At 38.3% G+C, this 22,425-nt stretch overlaps 1 protein-coding gene across 5 annotated transcripts in view; it reads left to right on the forward strand.

The window, feature by feature from the left end:
* The window catches only part of PSEN1 (presenilin 1), a 79,423-nt gene that overhangs the window by 40,587 nt on the left and 16,411 nt on the right, over nucleotides 1–22,425 (forward strand). For all 5 annotated transcript variants that reach the window (XM_025444152.3, XM_025444155.3, XM_049113692.1 and 2 more), the window contains exons 6-10: nucleotides 2,902–2,969; nucleotides 3,944–4,164; nucleotides 9,168–9,266; nucleotides 18,833–18,919; nucleotides 21,667–21,840. In XM_025444152.3, the coding sequence (XP_025299937.1) occupies nucleotides 2,902–2,969; nucleotides 3,944–4,164; nucleotides 9,168–9,266; nucleotides 18,833–18,919; nucleotides 21,667–21,840 (649 nt within the window). The remainder of the gene's footprint in view (nucleotides 1–2,901; nucleotides 2,970–3,943; nucleotides 4,165–9,167; nucleotides 9,267–18,832; nucleotides 18,920–21,666; nucleotides 21,841–22,425) is intronic.

The raw sequence follows: 22,425 nt of genomic DNA on the forward strand, positions 1-22,425 counted from the left end.
TGGGAATGGTTTCTTTCCTTTAGTGTTTCTGTATCTTCTCAGTGTTTTTTTTTTTTTTTTCTTCTCAGTGTTATACACATATATTACTCTTGTATTCAGAAAAGTGCTTTCTTAAAATGAATACAGAGTACCAATGTACATCTCCCACTTTTTAAAGCTTTTCTGTTTTGTAATATTTTATATACTTTTTAGTTTTGTAAGTTGGATTATCTCTGAAGCTGAGACTTCGAGCACTATGGGATGAGATGCATGCGGAAAGGTTCCTTTCTGCTTAAGCTTTATTGGATTTTCTGCAGATAAAATAGAGTAAGGGCTCCCTTTAGAATATTTTGCTAAATTTGAATATTTTGAGAGGGAGATGTACAGATGTCTTCAATTTACTTTGATATGTATTAAAAAGGACTAATAGGTGGTTAAAAATGCAACAAAGCAAGTAAAGCAATATGTGAATGGTAGGTGTTAGATAGGTATTACCTATAAAATTCTAAACTTTGCTGTGTGTTTGGGAAAAAAAAAATATATATATATATATTTTAAGATTTTACTTGGCAGAGAAAGTACGAATGGGGAGGGAAGACAGATGGAAAAGGAGATGCAGGCTTGATCCCAAGACCCTGAGATCACGATCTGAGCTGAAGGCAGACATTTAACCAACTGAACCACCCTGGTGCCTCTTGAAAATTTTTATAATAAATTATCAGGGGAAGTTTTTGTGGAAGAACACCAGAAATTAAGTTGGTTGTATATAGACAGTCAATTTAGAATATTCAGATGTCCAAAGATTATCAACTTCAATGTAAAACCATTCTTTTAACCTTTTCCCAAATTGTACCATTTTATGAAGTTGTTATAAAGAACAAGACACAGTGAGAATTTTTAAGAAATGTTTTCTTTCAAAGAAATAATTACAGATCACCTTAGGTGATCAAAACAAGAGAAAATATATATTTTAATCATGACTAGATTTTCATAGCTAAGAGCCTGATTATTGGAACAACTAAATCTGGGAAGTGGGTGTAGATTTTTTGTTGTTATTAATGAAGACAATATTCTGGTTAAGAGATGATGTTTTGGAGGGGTACCTGATGGCTCAGTGGTTGAGCATCTGCCTTCTGCTCGAGTAGTAATCCTGGGATCCAGTTCTGCACAGGGCTCTCAGCAGGGGCCTGCTTCTCCCTCTGCTTCTGCCTCTGCCTCTGTCTGCCTCTCTCTGTGTGTCTCATGAATAGATAAATAAAATCTTAAAAAAAGAGAGAGATGGTGTTTGGGAAAGTTGTTGGTTAAATAACTCCTTCTGTTATTAAACAGTAAACTTCATTGAAAGATTAAAGCATATAATGGGTGTATCCACCTCAAAATAATTTCAGTTTTGGTTAGAAATTACTTGACAATTCTTTGTGTTTCTCTGTTCTGTTCTTAAAAACGCCAGGCTCGGGCAGCCCCTGTGGCTCAGCGGTTTAGCACCGCCTTCAGCCCAGGGCCTGATCCTGGAGACCTGGGATCGAGTCCCATGTCAGGCTCCCTGCATGGAGCCTGCTTCTCCCTCTGCCTGTGTCTCTGCCTCTCTCTCTCTCTCTCTCTCATGAATAAATAAGTAAAAATCTTAAAAAAAAAAAAAAAAAAAAAAACCAGGCTCCCTGAGTTGTATAGTATTTTCCCAAATACATCCATTACATAAAAGTACCATTTAAAATGTTCATCTTAGGCAGCCCCCGTGGCTCAGCGGTTTGAGTGCCACCTTCAGTCCAGGGCGTGATCCTGCAGACCCGGGATCAAGTCCCACATCGGGCTCCCTGCATGGAGCCTGCTTCTCCCTCTGCCTGTGTCTCTGCCTTTCTCTCTGTGTGTCTCTCATGAATAAATAAATAAAATCTTTAAAAATAAATAAAAATAAAAAAAATGTTCATCTTGTGTAAAAGATTACAAAAATCAGATCTGATTCATATTCATAAGCTGTACGCAACTAATAGTGACTAATGTTTAGGTAGTCTATGAATTCTGCATAAGGTTAGACTGACTTGTAAATGTTCCAAAGAATTTGTAATATTATTACTTATTAATGAGCCATGTAAACATAGAAAGCATTATAATTCTTACTGAAACTCTAGATTTGGAATGTTATTTTATCAAAGGGCTATTTTTTAAAATGCAGTTAATGTATGTATACATAAGTTACTTAATGGAATATCTGATTTTCAGTTTCATTGAATTTTATTTTATTCAGTATATTTTTATTTCAGAAATACCACAAAAATTTCCATTGAAAATACTGCTTCCCTAAAGTTTAAATGTTGACTATTGGCTTTGTTGATAATTTTAGAAAGCATTATTTTTTAAATTTCACATATTTTGAAAGGAACAAGGTTCTATATATGTCTTGCTGAACTTTCTTTCTTTCTTTTTCTTTCTTTTATTCTTTCATTCTTTCATTCTATTTATTTATTCATGAGAGACCCAGAGAGAGGCAGAGACACAGGCCGAGGGAGAAGCAGGCTCTATGCAGGGAGCCTGATGTGGGACTTGATCCCAGGACCCTGGAATCACAACCTAAGCCACAGACAAGATGCTCAACCACTGAGCCATCCAGGCACCCCATGAATTTTCTTTTTTTTTAATTAATTAATTTATTTATTTATTTATTATTTTCTTTCTTTCTTTCTTTCTTTTTTTCTTTTCTTTCTTTTTTTTCTTTCCTTTTTTTAATTTTCTATTTTCTATTCTGAGTAGTTCAGTACCAAAGAGTTCCAATATAAGTGTGTACTGATCCCAAAGTCAGTTTGAGTTTTGCCATTTGAAAAGCATAACATATGCAGAAATAATATATTGCTTTTGAAGTAAGACATTTACCTTTTTTTAAGGTTATGAGATCTGTTAATTATATTGAAATGCTTTCTTTTCTAGGTCATTCATGCCTGGCTTATTATCTCATCTCTATTGTTGCTGTTCTTTTTCTCATTCATTTACTTGGGGTAAGTGGTGAAATATTTGGTCTGTTTTTCAGAAATTAACTTTTTGAGCTATATAACTGTCACTTAAAGCCATGTACTCTGTTGATGAAATACTTTTAAATTATAGTTGTTACCACATATAGTTTGTAGTTGGTATATTTAAGACTGGTTAGTATTGGGATCCTGGGTGGCTCAGCAGTTTAATGCTTGCCTTTGGCCCAGGGCGTGATCCTGGAATCCTGGGATCGAGTCCCACATCAGGCTTCCTGCATGGAGCCTGCTTCTCCCTCTGCCTGTGTCTCTACCTCTCTCTCTGTCTCTCATGAATAAATAAATAAAGTCTTTACAAAAAAAAAAAAAAAAAAGAGTGGTTAGCATTATATTTTTTAATGGCCGCACTAAATTTCATTTTATGAAAATAACATATGTCCAGCTATAAAATTTATTGTGCATATTTATTTTTCTGATTTCAGATATTTTTAAACTAGGGTTTCTTTTTTTTTTTTTTAAGGTTTGATTTATTTATTCATGAGAGACAGAGAGAGAGGCAGAGACATAGACAAAGGGAGAAGTAGGTTCCATGCAGGGAACCCGATGTGGAAATAGATCCAGGCATTCCCGGATCACATCCTGAGCTGAAGGCAGATGCTCCACTGCTGACCCACCCAGACATCCCTAGAGTTCCTTTTCATTGTGGCATTTTCAATGGTATATAGCCTTTTTTTAGTTTTTGTACTTATTTTTACAGCTATGACCTATGATACTGGTTTCCCATTTATATGAAAGACACTGAGTTTTCTGTTAAAGTAAGCTCAACTTGAGGGAAAAAGTGAATTAATTTAAAGAAAACTGTTAAATAACAGCACAGTTTGATATAAGATATGGTAAAAAATCATGAAGGTAGGATATGAATAATTTGAAGGAACCATTAAACAACATTTTGATGAAAATTACTGTACACAAATATTTTTAGATTTCTGTTTAATTTTTTTCAGGGAGGTGTTTAAAACCTACAATGTTGCCATGGACTACATTACTGTTGCGCTCCTGATCTGGAATTTTGGTGTGGTGGGAATGATTGCAATTCACTGGAAAGGGCCGCTGCGACTCCAGCAGGCATATCTCATTATGATCAGTGCCCTCATGGCCCTGGTATTTATCAAGTACCTTCCAGAATGGACAGCGTGGCTCATCTTGGCTGTGATTTCAGTATATGGTAAAACTCAAGACTGACATTTTGTTCATCACAGAAGTACCTCACTGGTGTGTTTCCCTTCCTTTTCCAGTTATCTTGACTTAGGAAAGTGATAACAGTTACATCCCATAGCTCTTCAGTAAATAATTAATTAGCTATAGTGTCTTTTTCATATAAAGATTTCCATTTTTTTGAGGTTAAATTCTTTAAAGATCTTTTCTTACTGCCTCCCAATTTAAGCCAGTGATGAATTAGTGGAAGGATCCATGGACTTCTGGTCAGAAAACTTAGATTTAAATCCTGCATCCACCACGCCATCTTTGTGATGCTAAGAAAATGTCTCAGAGTCTTTGAGCTTTGGTTTCCTCTTTGAAAACAGACACAGTGCTTCCAGAGCTGGAATAGTTCAGAACCTATGTTGAAAAGCACTAGCAGAGTGCTTCTCCACACACATAAAATGCTCATTAGTTTTTTTTTTTGTTATATATTTATTTATTTATTTATTTATTTATTCATTCATTCATTCATTCATTCAGGAGAGACACGGAGAGAGAGAGAGAGAGACAGGGAGGCAGAAACACAGGCGGAGGGAGGAGTAGGCTCCACGCAGGAAGCCCAACCTGGGACTCGATCCCGGGTCTCCAGGATCACACCCTGGGCTGAAGGCAGCGCTAAACTGCTGAGCCACCCGGGCTGCCTGCTCATTAGTTTTTAAAATAAAAATCAGGTTACCTACTTTTTATAAGGCAACTTGGGTAGATTTATTCTTTTAAAAAGAAAACTTTTTTTGGGTAGTGTGAAATTCAAATTCATTAACAACTTGTGTCACATGGGTTCTGAACACAGTGTACCCTTGTCTTGAATGAGAAAAGCAGCTGTATAGATGTGTACTCTGTGGCTATCACCCTGTATGAAAGCCAGAAAGAGATCCAATTTTAGAGGTCAGTATGTAGCCTCTATATTATAATTTTATCCCTATTCAAATGCTTATTGAAATGTCAGGTGACCTGTAGTAAGAATCCTCATCATTGCCATTTGACTGATGAAGAAAAAGTCCGTGGAAATAATAGAATTAAATTAGTTCTATTCTCATATTTGAGCAATCAGTCCTAGAACTATAGAGGTCAAGTACTCTCTGCGCTTTTCGTAAAGATCTTAGGTTATGTAGTACTTGATGGTTTGCAGAATACTCATCTATTACTACATAGCTTTAATCTGGCTAGTTCTGACCTCCATCCAATCAGTAGCTGGTAAATACTCTGCAGTCAGACATTTTACTAATATGTTCTATTCAGTGCCTTTTTCAGCAGCTACAGTTTGCCCTCACCATCAGAGGGACACACTATATCTTTACATGGCTACTCATGGAATTCTTATGCAGCTCTACCATTATGTACAATTTTTGTTGGCTAGATCTTAACCACATCCAACTTTCTCCAGGGGCATAAGTATAACATCACATTGATGATATTATCCTCTGAAAAGATTAATTTGACATATTCATTGAAGACATAAAAATATTCACACAGGAGCCCCCCAAAAAAAGAGGGTGGGCATTTGCCTGTACATAGTACAAGGCTTTGCCACTCCACTTGAATTCCTGAAAATTGGTCTTCTGTATCTCTGACACTGACAAGAAATAGCAATAACAATGGAATCTCCCTACAACCACAATGTTAAAACAACCCCAGTATCTTTTAGGCCTTTTTGGGATCTGGAGGCAACATTTCCTCATTTACAATTTTATGTAAGCCTATTTATACTGTTAAACATTCACCAATCTTGAATTGGGGCCCTGTGTAATAAAAGGATCTAGAATCTGTCCAAATTGTGATAGAAGTCATTTCCTTTAATGTCCCCTCTCCCTGCCTCCAGAGAATCATTCACTGTAGAAGCTATAGCAACTTCCTCTCACACCTGAAATCCCTGGACCACCCATGATGATCAGAAGTTGCTCATGGATTCTGGTATGAGAAACTGCCCTCCTCAGTCCCATGCTGTACACTGCTAGAGAGGCAGTTGAAGAGTGCATATATAGCTCTCCAGGAATCAGGTTCTCACAGGCCCTGAGCCTGTGAAGCTCCACATCCTTTTGTGGGTATAGAGGCAGGATTCTACAAATTCAGGACAGTTACCGGGACCTCCCTGCTAAGACAGAAATGCTGTCCCTGCTACAGGACAGAGCTAAGTCGGGGCCTTCTAGAGAGGTGGCCTCTTCTGTCCTCACTCTCTTGCTAGTTGACAACGTACTAGAGGAGCTCACCCCTCTCTCAGACCTGGGGCTACCTGGGGAGCCCTTTGGGATCAAATGAATGAACAGCAGTGGGAGTTAGTACACTGTGTGGACAGCATCAGAATTATGTATGATGAAGCTTACTGAAGAGCTCCATCTTTTCATGCCTTAATCCAGACATCCTTTTTTTTTTTTTTTTAAGATTTTATTTATTCATGAGAATACACAGAGAGGAGAGAGATAGGCAGAGATACAGGCAGAGGGAGAAGCAGGCTTCATGCAGGGAGCCTGACGTAGGACTCAATCCAGGGTCTCCAGGATCACACCCTGGGCTGCTGGAGGCGCTAAACTGCTGAGCCACCAGGGCTGCCCTAATCCAGACATCCTTGATCAGAGTGGGATCGAGGAGTCAGCAAAATTAGATAAACTTTAGCCAGTCATCTTATTCTAGCCAACAGTTGGCTCCCTGTGCATTTTTACAGACTATTGGGACATCACCATGGTGTAGTCATCTGGTTTCACCAATGATAGCAACAGCAATTACTTATCCAAGATTTTTCCTCCTTGAGGAAAATAACACAGTCTCCGGCCTCACGGATACTCAAAAAGTGTATGTCAAGGTTACACATGTCTCACATACTGAAGCCACAGTACAGGCCTCATTTTGTCCATCATGGACTTCCAGACATTGTTAATAGTGACCATCTCACCTGTAAAAGTATATGATGCCAGGCTCTTGAACAAGAGTTTCAATGGGACTTTCACCATCCCTACCAGCCTCAGGCTACAGACCTCACAGAGCACCATTGTGACGTACTCAAGTTAAAATTTAATTAAATGGAACGTGGCGTATTTCTATCATCGAACATTAGGGGTGAATTACAATAAAGAGTCTGGTTCTTTTTTTTTTTTTTTCCAAAAACAAAAGCAGAGTGCCAGTTCTGGAGGCAGCCTTTGGTTCAAAGCCAGGCTCCTCTCCTATAATTGGCTGTGTGACTCTAGACACAATGTTCATCCCTTAAGTCTTAGTTATTGTGAAGATAAATGAAAAAATGCGTATAATTCATTTAGGACAGTATAAATGTTAACCGTTATTTTTAAAAATATATAATCCTGTAATCAAGGCAGTAATTCCTGTTTTACTGCTAATAAACCTGAAGTTTAGAGAGGTAAAGTATTTTCCTAAGCTTACACTGTTTGATTAGAATCTGAATCCCAAGTCCAGTATTCTTTCTACTTCAGTATTTCTTCCATCAACACTCTTGCTTCCATACATGGTACAAATGATTATTTCTACAGACCTTTGAGTTCCTTTAAAGGAAGAGACTTTTCGTTTTTGTTTTTTAAAGATTTTATTTATTTATTCATGAGAGACAGAGAAGCAGAGACACAGACAGAGAGGCAGAGGGAGAAGTAGGCTCCCTGCAGAGAGCCTGATGCAGGACTCGATCCCAGGACCCTGGGATCACAACCTGAGCCAAAGGCAGGCACTCAACCACTGAGCCCCAGGTGTCCCAAAGAGACTTTTATATCCACCATTTAGAGTAGTAATTCTCAACTCCATTTTTACAAGGTCTGAAGATTTTTTTAATATGTCACACAGGTTCTGAAATTTTTTAAACAAAACAATTCACTTTAGTTGCTCTAAAAATGAAGGAATTTATCACTTAGCAATTCTATAATGGGCAGCATGGCGTTAAACCAAAAGAGTTCTGGGACGTGCAGCTTCAAACAGGTTGAAAATCTTATTTCAGAGCACAGCAAATCTCCCTTTTCTCATCCAAAACAAATCAAAGTGGAAGCAGTGAGAGCAGAGAATTCTTTGTGTGTTTTATTATATTAGTAGTAGTAGTTGTAGTATTCAAGGAGACATGACCACTTGCAAGTGTGAGGTTTTTGGGTTTTTTTTTTTGTTTTTATGTTTTTACTTAAATGCGTCTGAATGATGTCAATACAAGTTGTGAAATCTTCACAAACTTAGCTACACCTGTTTCAATATTTTTAAATGTTTGAAATTTTCTGTATTCTGAATTTTTATGGCACAGAAAATGTGAGAAAGATTACAGTTGATGGAAAGAGATGGTGGTAAAATCAAGAATAATTTTAGGCAAATTGTTTCTGCTCTGAGTTGCTGTTTCTGTAAAATAAGCCACTTTTCACCACATGTATTCTAAGACCTGGTTATGTGAAGTGCATTTGACAGGAGAACCAAAGAAATATTAAATTTTTTCATCCAAAAAAGATTTATTATTTTGTTTTAAATTTACTGTCCTTTAACTCAAGTATCCCTAAGTACTACATACAGTTTTTAAAAAGGAGAGGGAATCCGTCTCTGTTACTCTGCTGTTCATATTTTGAAAAATTCAGTAATCCCCTGTATTAAATTCCTCTCATTCTAAGCTTCCATCTGTGGCTCATAGAATGATTTGTTCAGAAATGACTTGTCTTTGTTTCTGCCTGTTGGAAATTGACAACTGCTCCTGTCATTATCTCTGCCTCTTTTCTTCAAACTGGGAAGACATTACTGGAACTTCATCATGATCCATTGTAAACATAAAGTAGGCAAAACCCAAATGAAATTCACATGGATCTTCTGTGTGGTTTTGTTTATTTTGTTTAGGTTGTTTTTCCCCCCACCAGTTTACCTGCTGTTTATTTCATATTCATTCAACATCTTGCTATTGTAAACAAGACATTATTAACCCTTTTTCCCTTGGTTAATTCTTCCCTAACACACTCATTTGTAAGTTTAGCCAATATACTTTTCCAGATATTTTTTTTCTCTTTCTAGATTTAGTGGCTGTTTTGTGTCCAAAAGGCCCACTTCGTATGCTGGTTGAAACAGCACAGGAGAGGAATGAAACTCTTTTTCCAGCTCTCATTTACTCCTGTAAGTATTTTGGAATGATGTTAAATTAGTACCCACTTAGAACTTATAGAAACTCAAACACATGTAATTATGATCATTATCGTGATTCTTTTTCTCATCTTAAATGCATAGTACTAAGAGAACTTCTCCACATCCCTGTTTGCTTACAAACTGTTGTCTTCCAACTGATGCTAGTTCAAGAGAGTTTTCAGTAGATGTAGAAATAGAAGAAATATTTAGAGAGTGGAGAGCCATTACTCCTATTTAAAATCTTAGTAGTCAAAAAAAAAAAAAATCTTAGTAGTCAAAGAGTTATTGAGCACTTACCACAGAGGAATCTTGCTCTAACTCACTGAAAGAATTGTACTATTCCTTTACAGTGCGTTTGCCGCTTTTTTTGTTGTTATTTTGGGGTCCTTCTCGATCATTCAGTACAGATGCATTTGGGCATTGACCTAATCTGCCACAGAGCACTAAGGGGACATAAAGATGTGTAAGATACTTTGCCTTCCTCAGAGCTCCTTTCCTTATAGTTTAGAGGTGAGATAAGACAAATGTATAAATAAGCCACATCCAAGGCATTCTTGTTACCAGATTCAGAGGAGGCACAATCAAAGTGTAAGGAGAGTTAAGAAGAAGGAAAACCTGGCTGGGGAATCAGGGAACAGCTTTGTGGATGAGATAGCATTTGGATTGAACCTTTTAAGGATGGTGGTATTTCAGCAAACACAGATGGGAGAGTTGATTCTGTAAGTGGGCTTGTCACAAAGAATGGCTTTGAGACATAAGTATGGGGGGGGGGCATCTTTATCAAACTTTAGGCATTTAGATTGACTAGGACATGGAGTAAAAATGGGGGAGAGTATTAGGAGGATGAGTTTAGAAAGGCAGACTAGGGCAAGGATAGCTTTGAGTGGCTGGTTTAGATATCTGTATGCTGGGATCCCTGGGTGGCTCAGCAGTTGCGCATCTGCCTCTGGCTCAGGGTGTGATCTCGGGATGCTGGATTAAGTCCCACATCAAACTCCCTGCATGGGACCTGCTTCTCCCTCTGCCTATGTCTCTGCCTCTGTGTGTGTGTCTCTCTCATGAATAAAGAAATAAAATCTTAAAAAAAAATAAAAGGTATATGTATGCTATTCAGTGATCACTGGGGAATCACAAAAGTTCTTGAGCATAAAAATAATGTGATCAGAGCTGTGGCTCCGTAGGCTTGCAGCATTGTGCAAGATGAATTTGGGTGATGAGAACTGAGGTAGTGGAAAGCATAACTAAGCAGATACTGCTGTGATCTTGCTGGGAAATAATGAGGGTCTGAATTGTGGTATTGTTGATAACAGATCAGGAAAGAGAACTGAATGACAAGAGGCTTTGGAGGTAGAATCAGAGTTTTTAGCAACTGATGAGAGAAGTTTTAAGCCTGAAGGAAAGGTGAATGAAGGAGATGTTTTTCTTATTTGAAGAACATTTAGTTTTGTCTGTGGCCCATGTGTTATTTATAGTTGGTGGGACCTGTGAAACAGGTAGAAATTCCCAGCATAAGTTTCAAAGTAAAGTACTACTGCTTGGGGGAAAGGTTGATCAGAAGTGCAAGATTGAAAGCGTAGCAGTGGTAGTTGAAACTTTGGAAATGAATGAATGGTTCAAACAAGAGTGAATGAGAAGATGTTGAGAGAACTTTGTCAACTCCTGTGTTTAGAGAGTGAGAAAATGAAGAGACATCAGTAAAGGGAAGAGAAGAAAATGGGGATAGCCAGGATTTTTCACTTAACAGTATCAAGACATGTTTTCCATGTCAGTTTGGGAAGTGGCTGTACAGTATTCTCTGTATGGATACTCAGAAAAGGGTGTCCTTTAGACTATTTCCATTTCTGTCACAAACATTGCTTACAGAGATCATCTTTGTGAATATTTTTGTAAGATATATTCTTAAAAATGGAATTGCTAAGTCAAAGCATGTATGCCTTTAAATTTTGGTGGCTGGCTCCAAATTCCCCCATAAAAAGGCTATACCAATTTATATTTCCTTTAGTAGTGTGAAGGTATCCGTTTCCTTACACCTTCATTATTATGTGTGTATGAAACTAATAGGCAAAAAATAACCTCTTGTATTTATTTATTCATGAGAGACACAGAGAGAAGGAGAGGCAGAGACACAAGCAGAGGGAGAAGCAGGCTCCTCGCAGGGAGCCTGACATGGGACTCGATCCTGAATCTACAGGGTCACACCCTGGGCTGAAGGCGGCGCTGAGCTGCTGAGCCACCTGGGCTGCCCTCTTGTTTTATTTTGATCTTGGTTTATTAACTAATAGCTATTAGTGATTATTTGGACTTTTCTTGTGTTTTTCTTAGTTATATATATATTTTTTTAAGATTTTATTTATTCATGAGAGAGACACAGAGAGAGAGAGAGAGAGAGAGGCAGAGACACAGGCAGAGGGAGAAGCAGGCACCAGGCAGGGAGCCCGATGGGGGACTTGATCCCGGGACTCCAGGATCATGCCCTGGGCCGAAGGCAGGTGCTAAACTGCTGAGCCACCAGGGATCCCCAGCTATATACTTTAATTTCTTGTTTTGTGACTGGGTATGATATTCATTTCCATATTAAAAATTTTTTAATTGTACAAGTAATACATTAATGTATTATGCTGGAGAAACTTAAATATTGTAGATAAAGCTAAATTTCACTATAACTGTCATCTCCAATCTTAATACCTTACCAAGCAGTTAGCCCTCTTATCAGTTTGATATATCTTTGTAGACGTTGGGGGGGTGTTTTTTTTTTTTTTTTTCTGTTGGGTTACTAGAAAAGCAGAGTTTCAAGAAGGAGAAAACCAAATGCTCTAAAAGCCAAAGATAAGGACTAATGATGCCTTGGACATCTTCAGTGACATTTAAGAGAGCAGCTTCAGTAGAATGGTAGGGCCAGAAGCAGTGCTCCAAAGGGAGAAAAGTGTGTCTGTGTTTTGCTTTTGCTGGCAGTGGAAGTTACAGTGTGGCCAGGAGAAGAAGGTGAAGGAGGAGAGATACAGTAAAAATATCACCTACTACTGCAGAGACTCCTCTGTCTCACAGGCAGAGCAGCAGTGACCTAAGAGGAGAGTGGGCCTGAGGAAAGTTGTTTCCAGGAGATAGAAGATGTAATTGTGTTTCTAAGGTTGAGGGGAAGGAGCCAGTGTAGAAGGCCTTTGAAGAGACCATCAAGAAGGAATAATTAATGGAGCAAGGTTATCAACAAAGCAGGTGGAAGTTGCTCTAAGAGTTGAGGAAGAATTTGATGAGAACTTGGAAGATTTGGGAGGAAGGAAAAAGACAGAAAAGCAGAAGGTAATGAGACATAGTGAAAGAGAGAGGAAAAGTTGGGAGCATGTGTTAGTTGCCCTTAATCTTGTAAACCCAGTCATTTAGGGGAAGTGGAGAGGTAAAGACTGCTTGTACCCGGAGAAATCTGGTCAAGTGTTAGAAAACCCTTTGTCTGGAATGCAGTGATCTTTTTTTACTCTTTTTATTCCAGTACAAATTTATTATCATGTGCTTCCTGTGTTTTTTGGCAGAAAAAAGCAGGTGAAGTTTTGAACATCAGTGTTTTCCTCTTAACATTTGGGTGTGAGCTTCTTATGTTTTATTCCTGGAAATTAAAATCAACTATGTATTTTATATTTGTGCATATAGAATGTTCTGCCAAATGTTTATAGTGAATGCTGGTTGGAAGTAACTTAAGTGTCCATCAAAGAGAACACTTTCAAATACTTATGGTACATTCATAAAATAGATAATTGTACAACCTTTAGAAAGACTGAAATAGACTGAGGTATACAGACTGACATCTGTATATGTCCAAGTGTTTTTTTAATGTTAGAAGTTATATACTAAATACAGAAAGCAAGACTTATGGGTTCTTGGGTGGCTCAGTCAGTTAAGCATCTGCCTTTGGCTCAGGTCATAATCTCAGGGTCCTGGGATCAAGTTCAACGTTGGGCTCTCCTCAACAGGGAGTCTGCCCCTCCTCCTCTGCACCCTCCCCACTTGTGTGCTCTATGTCTCTCAAATAAATAAATAAAATCTTTAAAAAAATAAGAAAGCAAGATTTAAAGCCATAATGCAGTATCCTTTGGGAGGAAGGGAGCTATGTATGGTTGTCTATGTATATACAATCCTGATATATTTAAAAGACTGAAAAAAGGCTAATAGTGTTTACCCTCAGGAAATGGGATTTAGAGATTAAAGTAACTTTTATATTTTTCTTTTTACTTTTCTTCACTTGTAGAGTTTTAATAGTACTTTATGGGGTTTTTTAATTTTTAATTTTATTTTTTAAAGATTTTATTTATTCATGAGAGACAGGGAGAGAGAGAGGCAGAGACACAGGCAGAGGGAGAAGCAGGCTTCATGCAGGGAGCCTGACGTGGGACTCGATCCTGGGTCTCCAGGATCAGGCACTGGGCTGAAGGTGGTGCTAAACCACTGAGCCACCCGGGCTGCCCAATTTTTAAGTTTTTAAAAGATTTTTTATCTTATGTATTTGAGAGAGAGAGTGCACAAGTGGGCGGCAGAGGGAAAGGAAGAAGTATACTCCATGCTGTTTTAAATTATTCTTTGTGTTTTCATAATTTTATATTGTTTTACTGTTATGTCTACTGTTAGCTGTTGTTACAGTAATGTAGTATAACATACTACCTTAAAACTCAGTGCCTTGGGGATCCCTGGGTGGCTTAGAGGTTTAGTGCCTACCTTTGGCCTGGGGCGTGATCCTGGAGTCCCGGGATCAAGTCCCGCATTGGGTTCCCTGCATAGAGCCCGCTTCTCCCTCTGCCTGTGTCTCTGCCTCTTCTCTCAGTCTGTCTCTCTCATGAATAAATAAATAAAGTCTTAAAAAAAAAAAACAAAAAAACTTTGCCTTAAAAATAATAATCATTTATCATTCTCCCTCCCGCCCCCCCATGTCTGCAGGTCATTTGACTTAGCTGCTCTGACTTGGCTGTGGTAGCTCTGTTGCATGTATTCCATTCTTCCACTAGTGGGCTAGCTGAAAACATGTTTTTATTGGGTAGAGGAGCAAGACAGTGGCAGCATGACCTTTTAAGGCCTAGGCCTGATATTAGCATGCTGTCACCTCTGCCACTTGCCATTGGTTGAAGCAAACCACATAGCTGAGGCCCTCCCCCCCCCCCCCCCCAAGAGAAGGAAGACTGCATTCCATTCACAGTGACACCATGGCAGGCATGTGGGTACAGGAGGGCTGAAAAATTAGGAATAGTTTTTCCGTCTGCCACATTAAACATGTATATTGATTTTATATGATAAATAAGCATTTACTCTGTTGTTTAAAAATATTCATATATATATTTTAAAACTCAAGTCTGCATAATATTTGATATTCTGAGGTATTTTAGCAATAATTCAACATTTATGGGAAAATATAAGCATAAACCTTTACGTCTTGTGTAGATAAGACAAGTTCCAAAAAGTATCTGTTCTCATGAAATACTGAATCTGTAGTGAGGATTTCATAAATCACTGAGTTTGAGAGAGCCTTTTTTTTTTTTTAAGAATGTAAGAAAGGAGCAGTATTATTAATCAGTACTTTTTCCCTGATGCAGAAATAAACACAAATGTGGAAAGTTTTAAATATTGACTACTTGGTCTTTAAAAATGCAATCCTTTTTTGCATTTGTATGCTCTTCCCCAGTTAAGGATATTTGGTTTGCAAAAGGGTCATACTTTTCCTCAGGAAATGTATGCATTTTTGTTTGTTTTCTATTTCCATCGTTCTACAGAGAAAATGTACACCTAGATTTTGAATTCAAATCATTCTCCCCTGATAGTCACTAATAGAGGTGGTCTACCAAAAATTCAGGTGGCTTATCAAAAATTGAGGCTAACAATTCCTTGAGGTAGTCTATTTTCTATAAAGTTTATATATATATAGAGAGAGAGAGAGAGAAAGAGAGAGAGAGAGAAAGAATATATATATAGTACATAATATAGTATATATATGCATACACACGCACTTTATATATGTATACTTTACATATATATATTCTTTTTATTATTTTTTATTTTTATTTTTTTTAAGATTTTATTTTTTTATTCATAGACACAGAGAGAGAGGGGCAGAGACACAGACAGAGGGAGAAGCAGGCTCCACGCAGGGAGCCTGATGTGGGACTCGATCCCGGGTCTCCAGGATCACACCCCAGGCTGCAGGCAGCGCCAAACTGCTGTGCCACCGGGGCTGCCCTACATATATATATTCTTTTTAAAGGGAGTTCATGCACGGGGTGGGGGTGGAGGGCCGGGGGAAAGGGCAGAGGGAGAATCTTAAGCAGGCTCCACACCCAGCTCAGAGTCTGATGTAGAGTTTGAGGTCATGACCCAGAGATCAGAACCTGAGCTGAAATCAAGAGTCGGACATTCAACTGACTGAGCCACTCAGGTGCCCCTATAGCTTTTCTTTGATTTAATAACAGTTTGGGGAGTTTAGATTATGTTAATTTTTTAAATTGCATATTTTTCTATTGATCTAAGATGTTTGGTGTTGACTTAAAAGATTGAGAAGTGGGCTTTTAGGTACTATTTTAGTAATATCCAACAGGTCTATATGCCATTACTGGTAGTTTATGTGAGTGGTTAGCAAATTACTGCCTGTAGCCAAATCTGGCCTACAGCCTGTTAGCCAAGAGTGGTTTTTACCATTTTAGCACAAAGAAGAGTATGTGACAGGCCAGATGTGACCCACAGTCCCAAAACGTCTATTATTTACCTCTTTACAGAAAAAGTTTGCTGAAACCTAATTTCCATGCTAGTATTAAGTATTGAAACAAAAGAATTTGTAGCTCTCTTTTTCCATACTTGCATAAAGGAAATCAAAGAAGTACTTGCTACCTTCATTGCTCATTGCTATCAAATCTATAGAAATCTATAAGCCTTTCACATGGTAGTTGCCCTTGTTTTTCTTCTTCAGGTTTGAATTTTAACAGTGTATCACTTGCCTGGATTATGTTGACTTTGATCAGTTAGTTGGGTTATCCTATAGTGAAACTTGTTTAACCTCAAAATTATGAAGCCATGGTGATTGAGTAAATGTGGCTGTTGTAGAATTTTCAGTCTTTTCAGTTGCATGTTTCTTTTATAAGTTACTCAAGAAGTCTGAGTATTCAGAAACATGGGTATAATTATAAAATCAGTGAAAACAAGCCAAAAATACATAGATGCCAAGTATCTTGTTTAAAATTGTTTATTGTGACCATAGATTAGACTCAGGTTTTTGCTAGCACTTGGTTCCTGCTGAAACCCTAGATGCACATGTTTGTATGTATTTTTATATTATTGATGGTGTAATTTTGGAATAATTTCCCAAAAAATGGTATTCTTGAGTCAAAGGGTTAATGCATAGGTTTTTTTTTTTTTAATTGAAGTTTAGTTCACATACAGTCTTACAGTATTTTCAGACGTACAACATAGTGATTTGACGTTTAAATACATTGTGAAATGTGCACCATAGTAAGCATAGTTACCACCTGTCACCTTCTGAAGTTATTATAATATTATTGACTATATTCCCTATGTTGTACTTTACACTCATGGTGACTTATTTTGTAACTGGAAGTTTGTAGCTCTTAATCCCCTCCATCTATTTTGCCCACCATCTCCCCTCCCCTCTGGCAACTACCCATTCTCTTTATGAATTTGCTTCTCTTCGTTTGTTTTGTTTATTCATTTGTTTTAGCATAATAACATAAACATCTAGGTCCATCCTTGTTGCAAATGGCAAGATTTCAGTCTTTTTTTTTTTTTTTTTAAGATTTTACTTACTTTAGAGATAGAATGAGCTAGCTGTGGGGAGAGTGGGGGAGACGACAAGTAGACAACACACTGAGTACAGAGCCCAATGTGTGGTTTGATCCCATGACCCTGAGATCATGACCTGAGCTGAAATCAAGAGTCAGATGCCCAACCAACTGAGCTACCCAGGAGCCCTGATTTCATTCTTTTTTTATGGCTGAGGAATGACACATGTAGTTTTGTTAGATGTTACTAAATTCCCCTTCAATAGGGGCTATTCCATTTTTCATTCCACCTATTATATATGAGAAGCACCATTTTAATATATTCATGTTATCCTTTAACTAAAATGCGAGAGTTGCATGTGTTATATACTTACATCTATAGAGATATATTTGTACTTAATGTGGAAGGGACATAGAATAGGCTAATTGACTATCCCTTTTATGTTTATTGCTTTTAAGCTTTTTTTTATTCCCTGTATATCGCATAGTTTAGCATTACTGAAAATCCCAGAGGTCAAGCATCCTTAGAATCATAATGATCAGGACACCTGGGTGGCTCAGTAGTTTAGTGCCTGCCTTCGGCTCAGTGCCTTCGGCTCAGTGTGATCCTGGACTCTCAAGATAGAGTCCCACATCAGGCTTCCTTCGTGGAGCCTGCTTCTCCCTCTGACTATGTCTCTGGCTCTCTCTCTCTCTCTCTCATGAATAAATAAATAATATCTTTTAAAAAAGAAAAAAAAAAAGAATCATAATGATCATGTGATGCTTTTGTGAGTCCTGGTTTGTTCTCTTAGTCAATAAGTAATTTCCATCAATGATTTCACATTATTTTAGAATATCATTCAAGTAGTCCAGCTGTTTTTTCAGTAGGGTCTTGTTGGCCTGAACAGTTTTCCCTCTGGTTACTTTTCAGGGACTGGAAATGATGAAATTCATATAATTTTACAGCAGCAGCTGCAGTTTGACAGCTAGAGTAAATACTCGGTTTCAGAATTTTTAATCTGCCAAAATCAAAGGAAACCTTTTGTAATATTTTTTTTTCTTCCTTCTTTTTTTTTTTTTTTTTTTTTTTAAGATTTTATTTATTCATGAGAGAGAGAGAGGCAGAGACACAGGCAGAGGGAGAAGCAGGCTCCATGCAGGGAGCCCGATGTGGGACTTGATCCCAGGACCCCAGGATCACACCCTGGGCCAAAGGCAGGCACTAAACCACTGAGCCACCCAGGGATTCCCCCCCTTTTGTAATATTTAATAGGCATTTACTTCTGGGGATCCCTGGGTGGCTCAGCGGTTTAGTGCCTGCCTTCAGTCCAGGGCATGATCCTGGAGTCCCGCGATCGAGTCCCACATCGGGTTTCTGCATGGAGCCTGCTTCTCCCTCTGCCTGTGTCTCTGCCTCGCTCTCTCTCTCTCTGTCTCTCATGAATAAATAAATAAAATCTTTAAAAAAAATAAAATAATATGCATTTACTTCTGATTGTTAAGGATCTTTTTTTTAAAAGAATGTATTTATTTATTTGAGAGAGAGAGCACAAGCAGGAGGGGAGAACAGGGGGAGAGGGAGAAACAGGCTCCCCACTGAGCAGGGAGCCCGATGTGGGCTCAATCCAGACCTTGGAATCATGACCTGAGCCAAAGGCAGATGCTTAACCAACTGAGCCACCCAGATGCCCTTGTTAAGAATTCTTAAGGCAATATTAAGAAGATTGCTGATTTTTGTAGAAAGATAATGGCCTGTTTTCTATTCATGTCCTTTCTGTGTTTCAAGTTCTTACCTGGACTTGTCTTTTTCAACAGCAACAATGGTGTGGTTGGTGAACATGGCAGAAGGAGATCCAGAAGCCCAAAGGAAGGTATCCAAAAACTCCAATTATAATGCACAAAGTAGGTGTCTTTCATTTGGTAATTTCCTGGTTTTTCCGGGTCATTGTCCTGTTATATTGGCTAATGGCTATGAAGCAATGATGTTAACCTCTGTCTTTGGTCATGGACTCTTGAGAATCTCCTGAAAGCTGTGGTAATACCCACTAAATACAGATAAATATTTAAGGAGTTCCGGTGCTCTAAACACAACCATTCAGCCAGGGGACCCTAGGTAAAGAATTTCTGCCGTAAAATACCATTAATATCAGTATGGGAAGGTTCAAGTTGAGGCTATGATTTAAAAAAGAAAAGCTAGCCTTGCTCTTGAGATGTATAAAAATGAGAACTTTTTTTGTCTGATGTGGCCAGAGTAACTTAAATATAATTTTACTTGAGATGTGATCATGTTTGTCCCAAGAAGATAAAATATTCCAGGTGCACATGACTTTCTGGAGGGGAGGATAAAACTAATGATCTAGGGGGGGAGATCGAAAGGCCCCTTGTGGATACACAGAAGACATTAAGGTGGATATAAGTTAGGAGTTGTTAGAAAGAATTGGAATAATGGCACACGAAAAGTAGTCAAGAAAAAAATTTTAAAAGAAAAACAAAGAGCTAACCTTATGAGGAAGCTGAGAAACAGGTGGAACAAAGAAGGAAAAAGGGCCTTAGTTGGGTTACCATCTGCTGAGAAAAGGAAAGTTTAAGTTTAAAGAGCCACAGAATCCACTGACTTAGAATTTGCATTAACAGCAAAGAGGACACTTTCAACTGGGAGTTCTGAAAGGAGCAAGGGACCAGTAGGAGACCTGGTGGAGAAGAAAGAAAAATATATTAGAAGCACTTGCTACCAGTCTGGCTATTGTGGTAACCTGTGTTAAGTTAAAGACAAAAGATTGAGTTGCCTGTGAATATATATGTATGAGAGAAAAAGGTTTTATTCTTTTGACAAATACTGATTGAGCACCTAACTGTGTGCCCGGTATTTTACGAGGCACTGGGAATGCAGCACTGAACAGAATATCCTATCCCTTTGGAGCTGATAACCTGTTTGGACAAACACAAATGTTCAACATTAATTCCACAAATAATTCATACAGTTGAGAGAAGCACCCCAAAGGACGAGTATGGTTGCTGTGAAAGTTGATAGTAGAGGAATTTAATTTACTCTGGAAGGTCAGGAAGGCTTCCCTGAGGAAATGATAATAGGTGATGACAAGTTGATGAGTAGAAAAACTTTCCAGAAGAGGAAACAACAGGGAAGGGCCTTGAAGTTTGAAGGATCTGGGTAAACCTCAAAGTTCGTCAGTGGGAGTGCTGTGGTATTTGGGTGGGCTGTACTTCATTGTGTGGAGCTTCCCCTCATTGCAGGATATTTAGCATTTCTAGCCCCTCATTAAATGCTAATAGTGGCTTCAAGGTGTTGCAGTAGTCAGAAAGCCCGCCATCCTAGATATTTCCAAATACCCCCCAGAAGGGAGGTGCTACCCACTATCTGAAAACCACTGTGTTGGAAGAGCTAGAAGTCAGATTGGAACAGAAAGACACAGGGCTCCAAATGGGGTGGCTGAAAGATTCACAAGTAGGAGCGACAAGGGTTGGGACAGAGTAGGGACCGCTGTTTTTATTTATAAATCTTATGCTTACATGATTTTGTAAATTCCAAACCATGGAAGATTCAGGATTTGTAGAGGACTTGGTTAGGAAAAGAATACAAATTACAAATACAGAATTGCTGTGGCCTCCCTGAAAAATTCCATGTAAGTGAGAGGCCTGAAGTGTGCAAGCTTTACTTCTCATGGTAAATCCATCTCTGTGAACATATTTTACTTTTATTAAATGTAATAATGGAGAAAAAAATTTATCAACTTTACTTTTGTATTTTAATTATCTTTGATGTGTGGAAGTTTCTCGGGACTCTCATACTCACAATTTTCAGTCTGATTGATAGTCATAAGAAAATGACTAGCCCATAAAAAAATTCACCTCCTTCTCCTTTTTTACCTCACCTTCCAATAATGGTCTCTTTTTTTATCTTAGTCACTAAAAACACAGGTGCCATCAGTTAGGCTTTGAGCTGCTAACATCAGAAAATCCAACTTAGTTGCTTTAAACAAAGAAGAATTATGTTCTCTCATGTGACCAGAAGTCCTGATGTATAGGCATTTGTAGAGTTGGTCAGTTTTATGATCCTTTGATGTCATCAGGGGCCCAGGTTCTTTCCATCTTTCTGCTCTACCATCCTTAAATATAGGCTTGGTCTTCAGCCTGCTGCTTCCAATGTCAAAAGATGACAACTGTAGTTCCAGGCATCATATCCAGATAAGACACCATCCAGGGTTAAAAAGGGGCTATTTATTTCTTCCTTGAGTCTCTGTCAAAGGGTGAGAAAAATTTACCCCAGATTCAGAGCAGACTTTACCTCACCACACATTGGCTAGTACCAGCCTCAGCCTTAGAGCTTTCGTTAGGAAGAGGAATGAGATTACCACGCTTGGCTTGGATTGACCATAATGAACCTCCAGAGTCATGTGCATGAGAGGTGGAAACTATTCAAATCAGGTCTCTGCCCTCAGGAAACAAGGAGGGAAATGTTTATTGGACAGGTAACTTTAAGGCTACTTTAATAGCTTATGATCTGTGATTTGAGAGCCAACTAACCTAGTTATGTGACAGTTGGGTAGTTACCACTTCCATGTAGTTTTCTTAAAGGTATTAAGAAATTTTTCTAAATGTTACAGAGCTGTAATTTTCACTTTCTCTTGAAGGCACGGAAAGTGAGACCCAAGACCCTGTGACAGAGAGTGATGATGGTGGCTTCAGTGAAGAGTGGGAAGCCCAGAGGGACAGTCGCCTCGGGCCTCATCATTCTACAACTGAGACACGAGCTGCTGTGCAGGAGCTTTCCAGCAACATCCTTGCCAGTGAGGACCCAGAAGAAAGTATGTGCATTTCTCTGTGTTGAAAAGTCATGGGTTCCTTTAGGTACTGCATTACCAAACTCTTCAAAAATAAAATGGAGAGTGTTATGGTCTAATTTTGAATAACAGAGTGTACCTTTTAGTGGGAAACACTAAGAGTTGTTGCTTTTCTCATAGTTCATTTTATAAGTGAGCCAAATTATGCCCCTGAGATTTTGGGAAATAGCCCTTCATAGCCTGAACTTTGGCATTTGTTTTATAAGGTAAAATATTTTTTTGAAATTATTATTGCAGCAAGACTTCATGAGTGCAATTTCCTCTCTGCTGTGCAGAGACCTGTGGATTTGAATGTTTCAGCCTTGTACATCATTATTTTCTTTGCTGGAAAGCACTGCATTTTATGAATTTTAAAGAAAAAGAGATTTAGGTTATGGGGAGAAGTGCAAGCATTTTTCAGTGTCTAAGACATGTTGGCACTTAGATTTAGGTTAGCACTTAGAGCTTCTTGGGAACATTATCAGCCAGTAGAGCCCCTTGGTTAGGGCTTAGTCATTTCTTCAGTTAGTCTTAAAGATGTGATTTATTAAGAGATTAACACATTTTCCA

The sequence above is a fragment of the Canis lupus genome, chromosome 8 (genome assembly GCF_003254725.2).
Source record: "Canis lupus dingo isolate Sandy chromosome 8, ASM325472v2, whole genome shotgun sequence".
NCBI classification, from domain to species: Eukaryota; Metazoa; Chordata; class Mammalia; order Carnivora; family Canidae; genus Canis; species Canis lupus.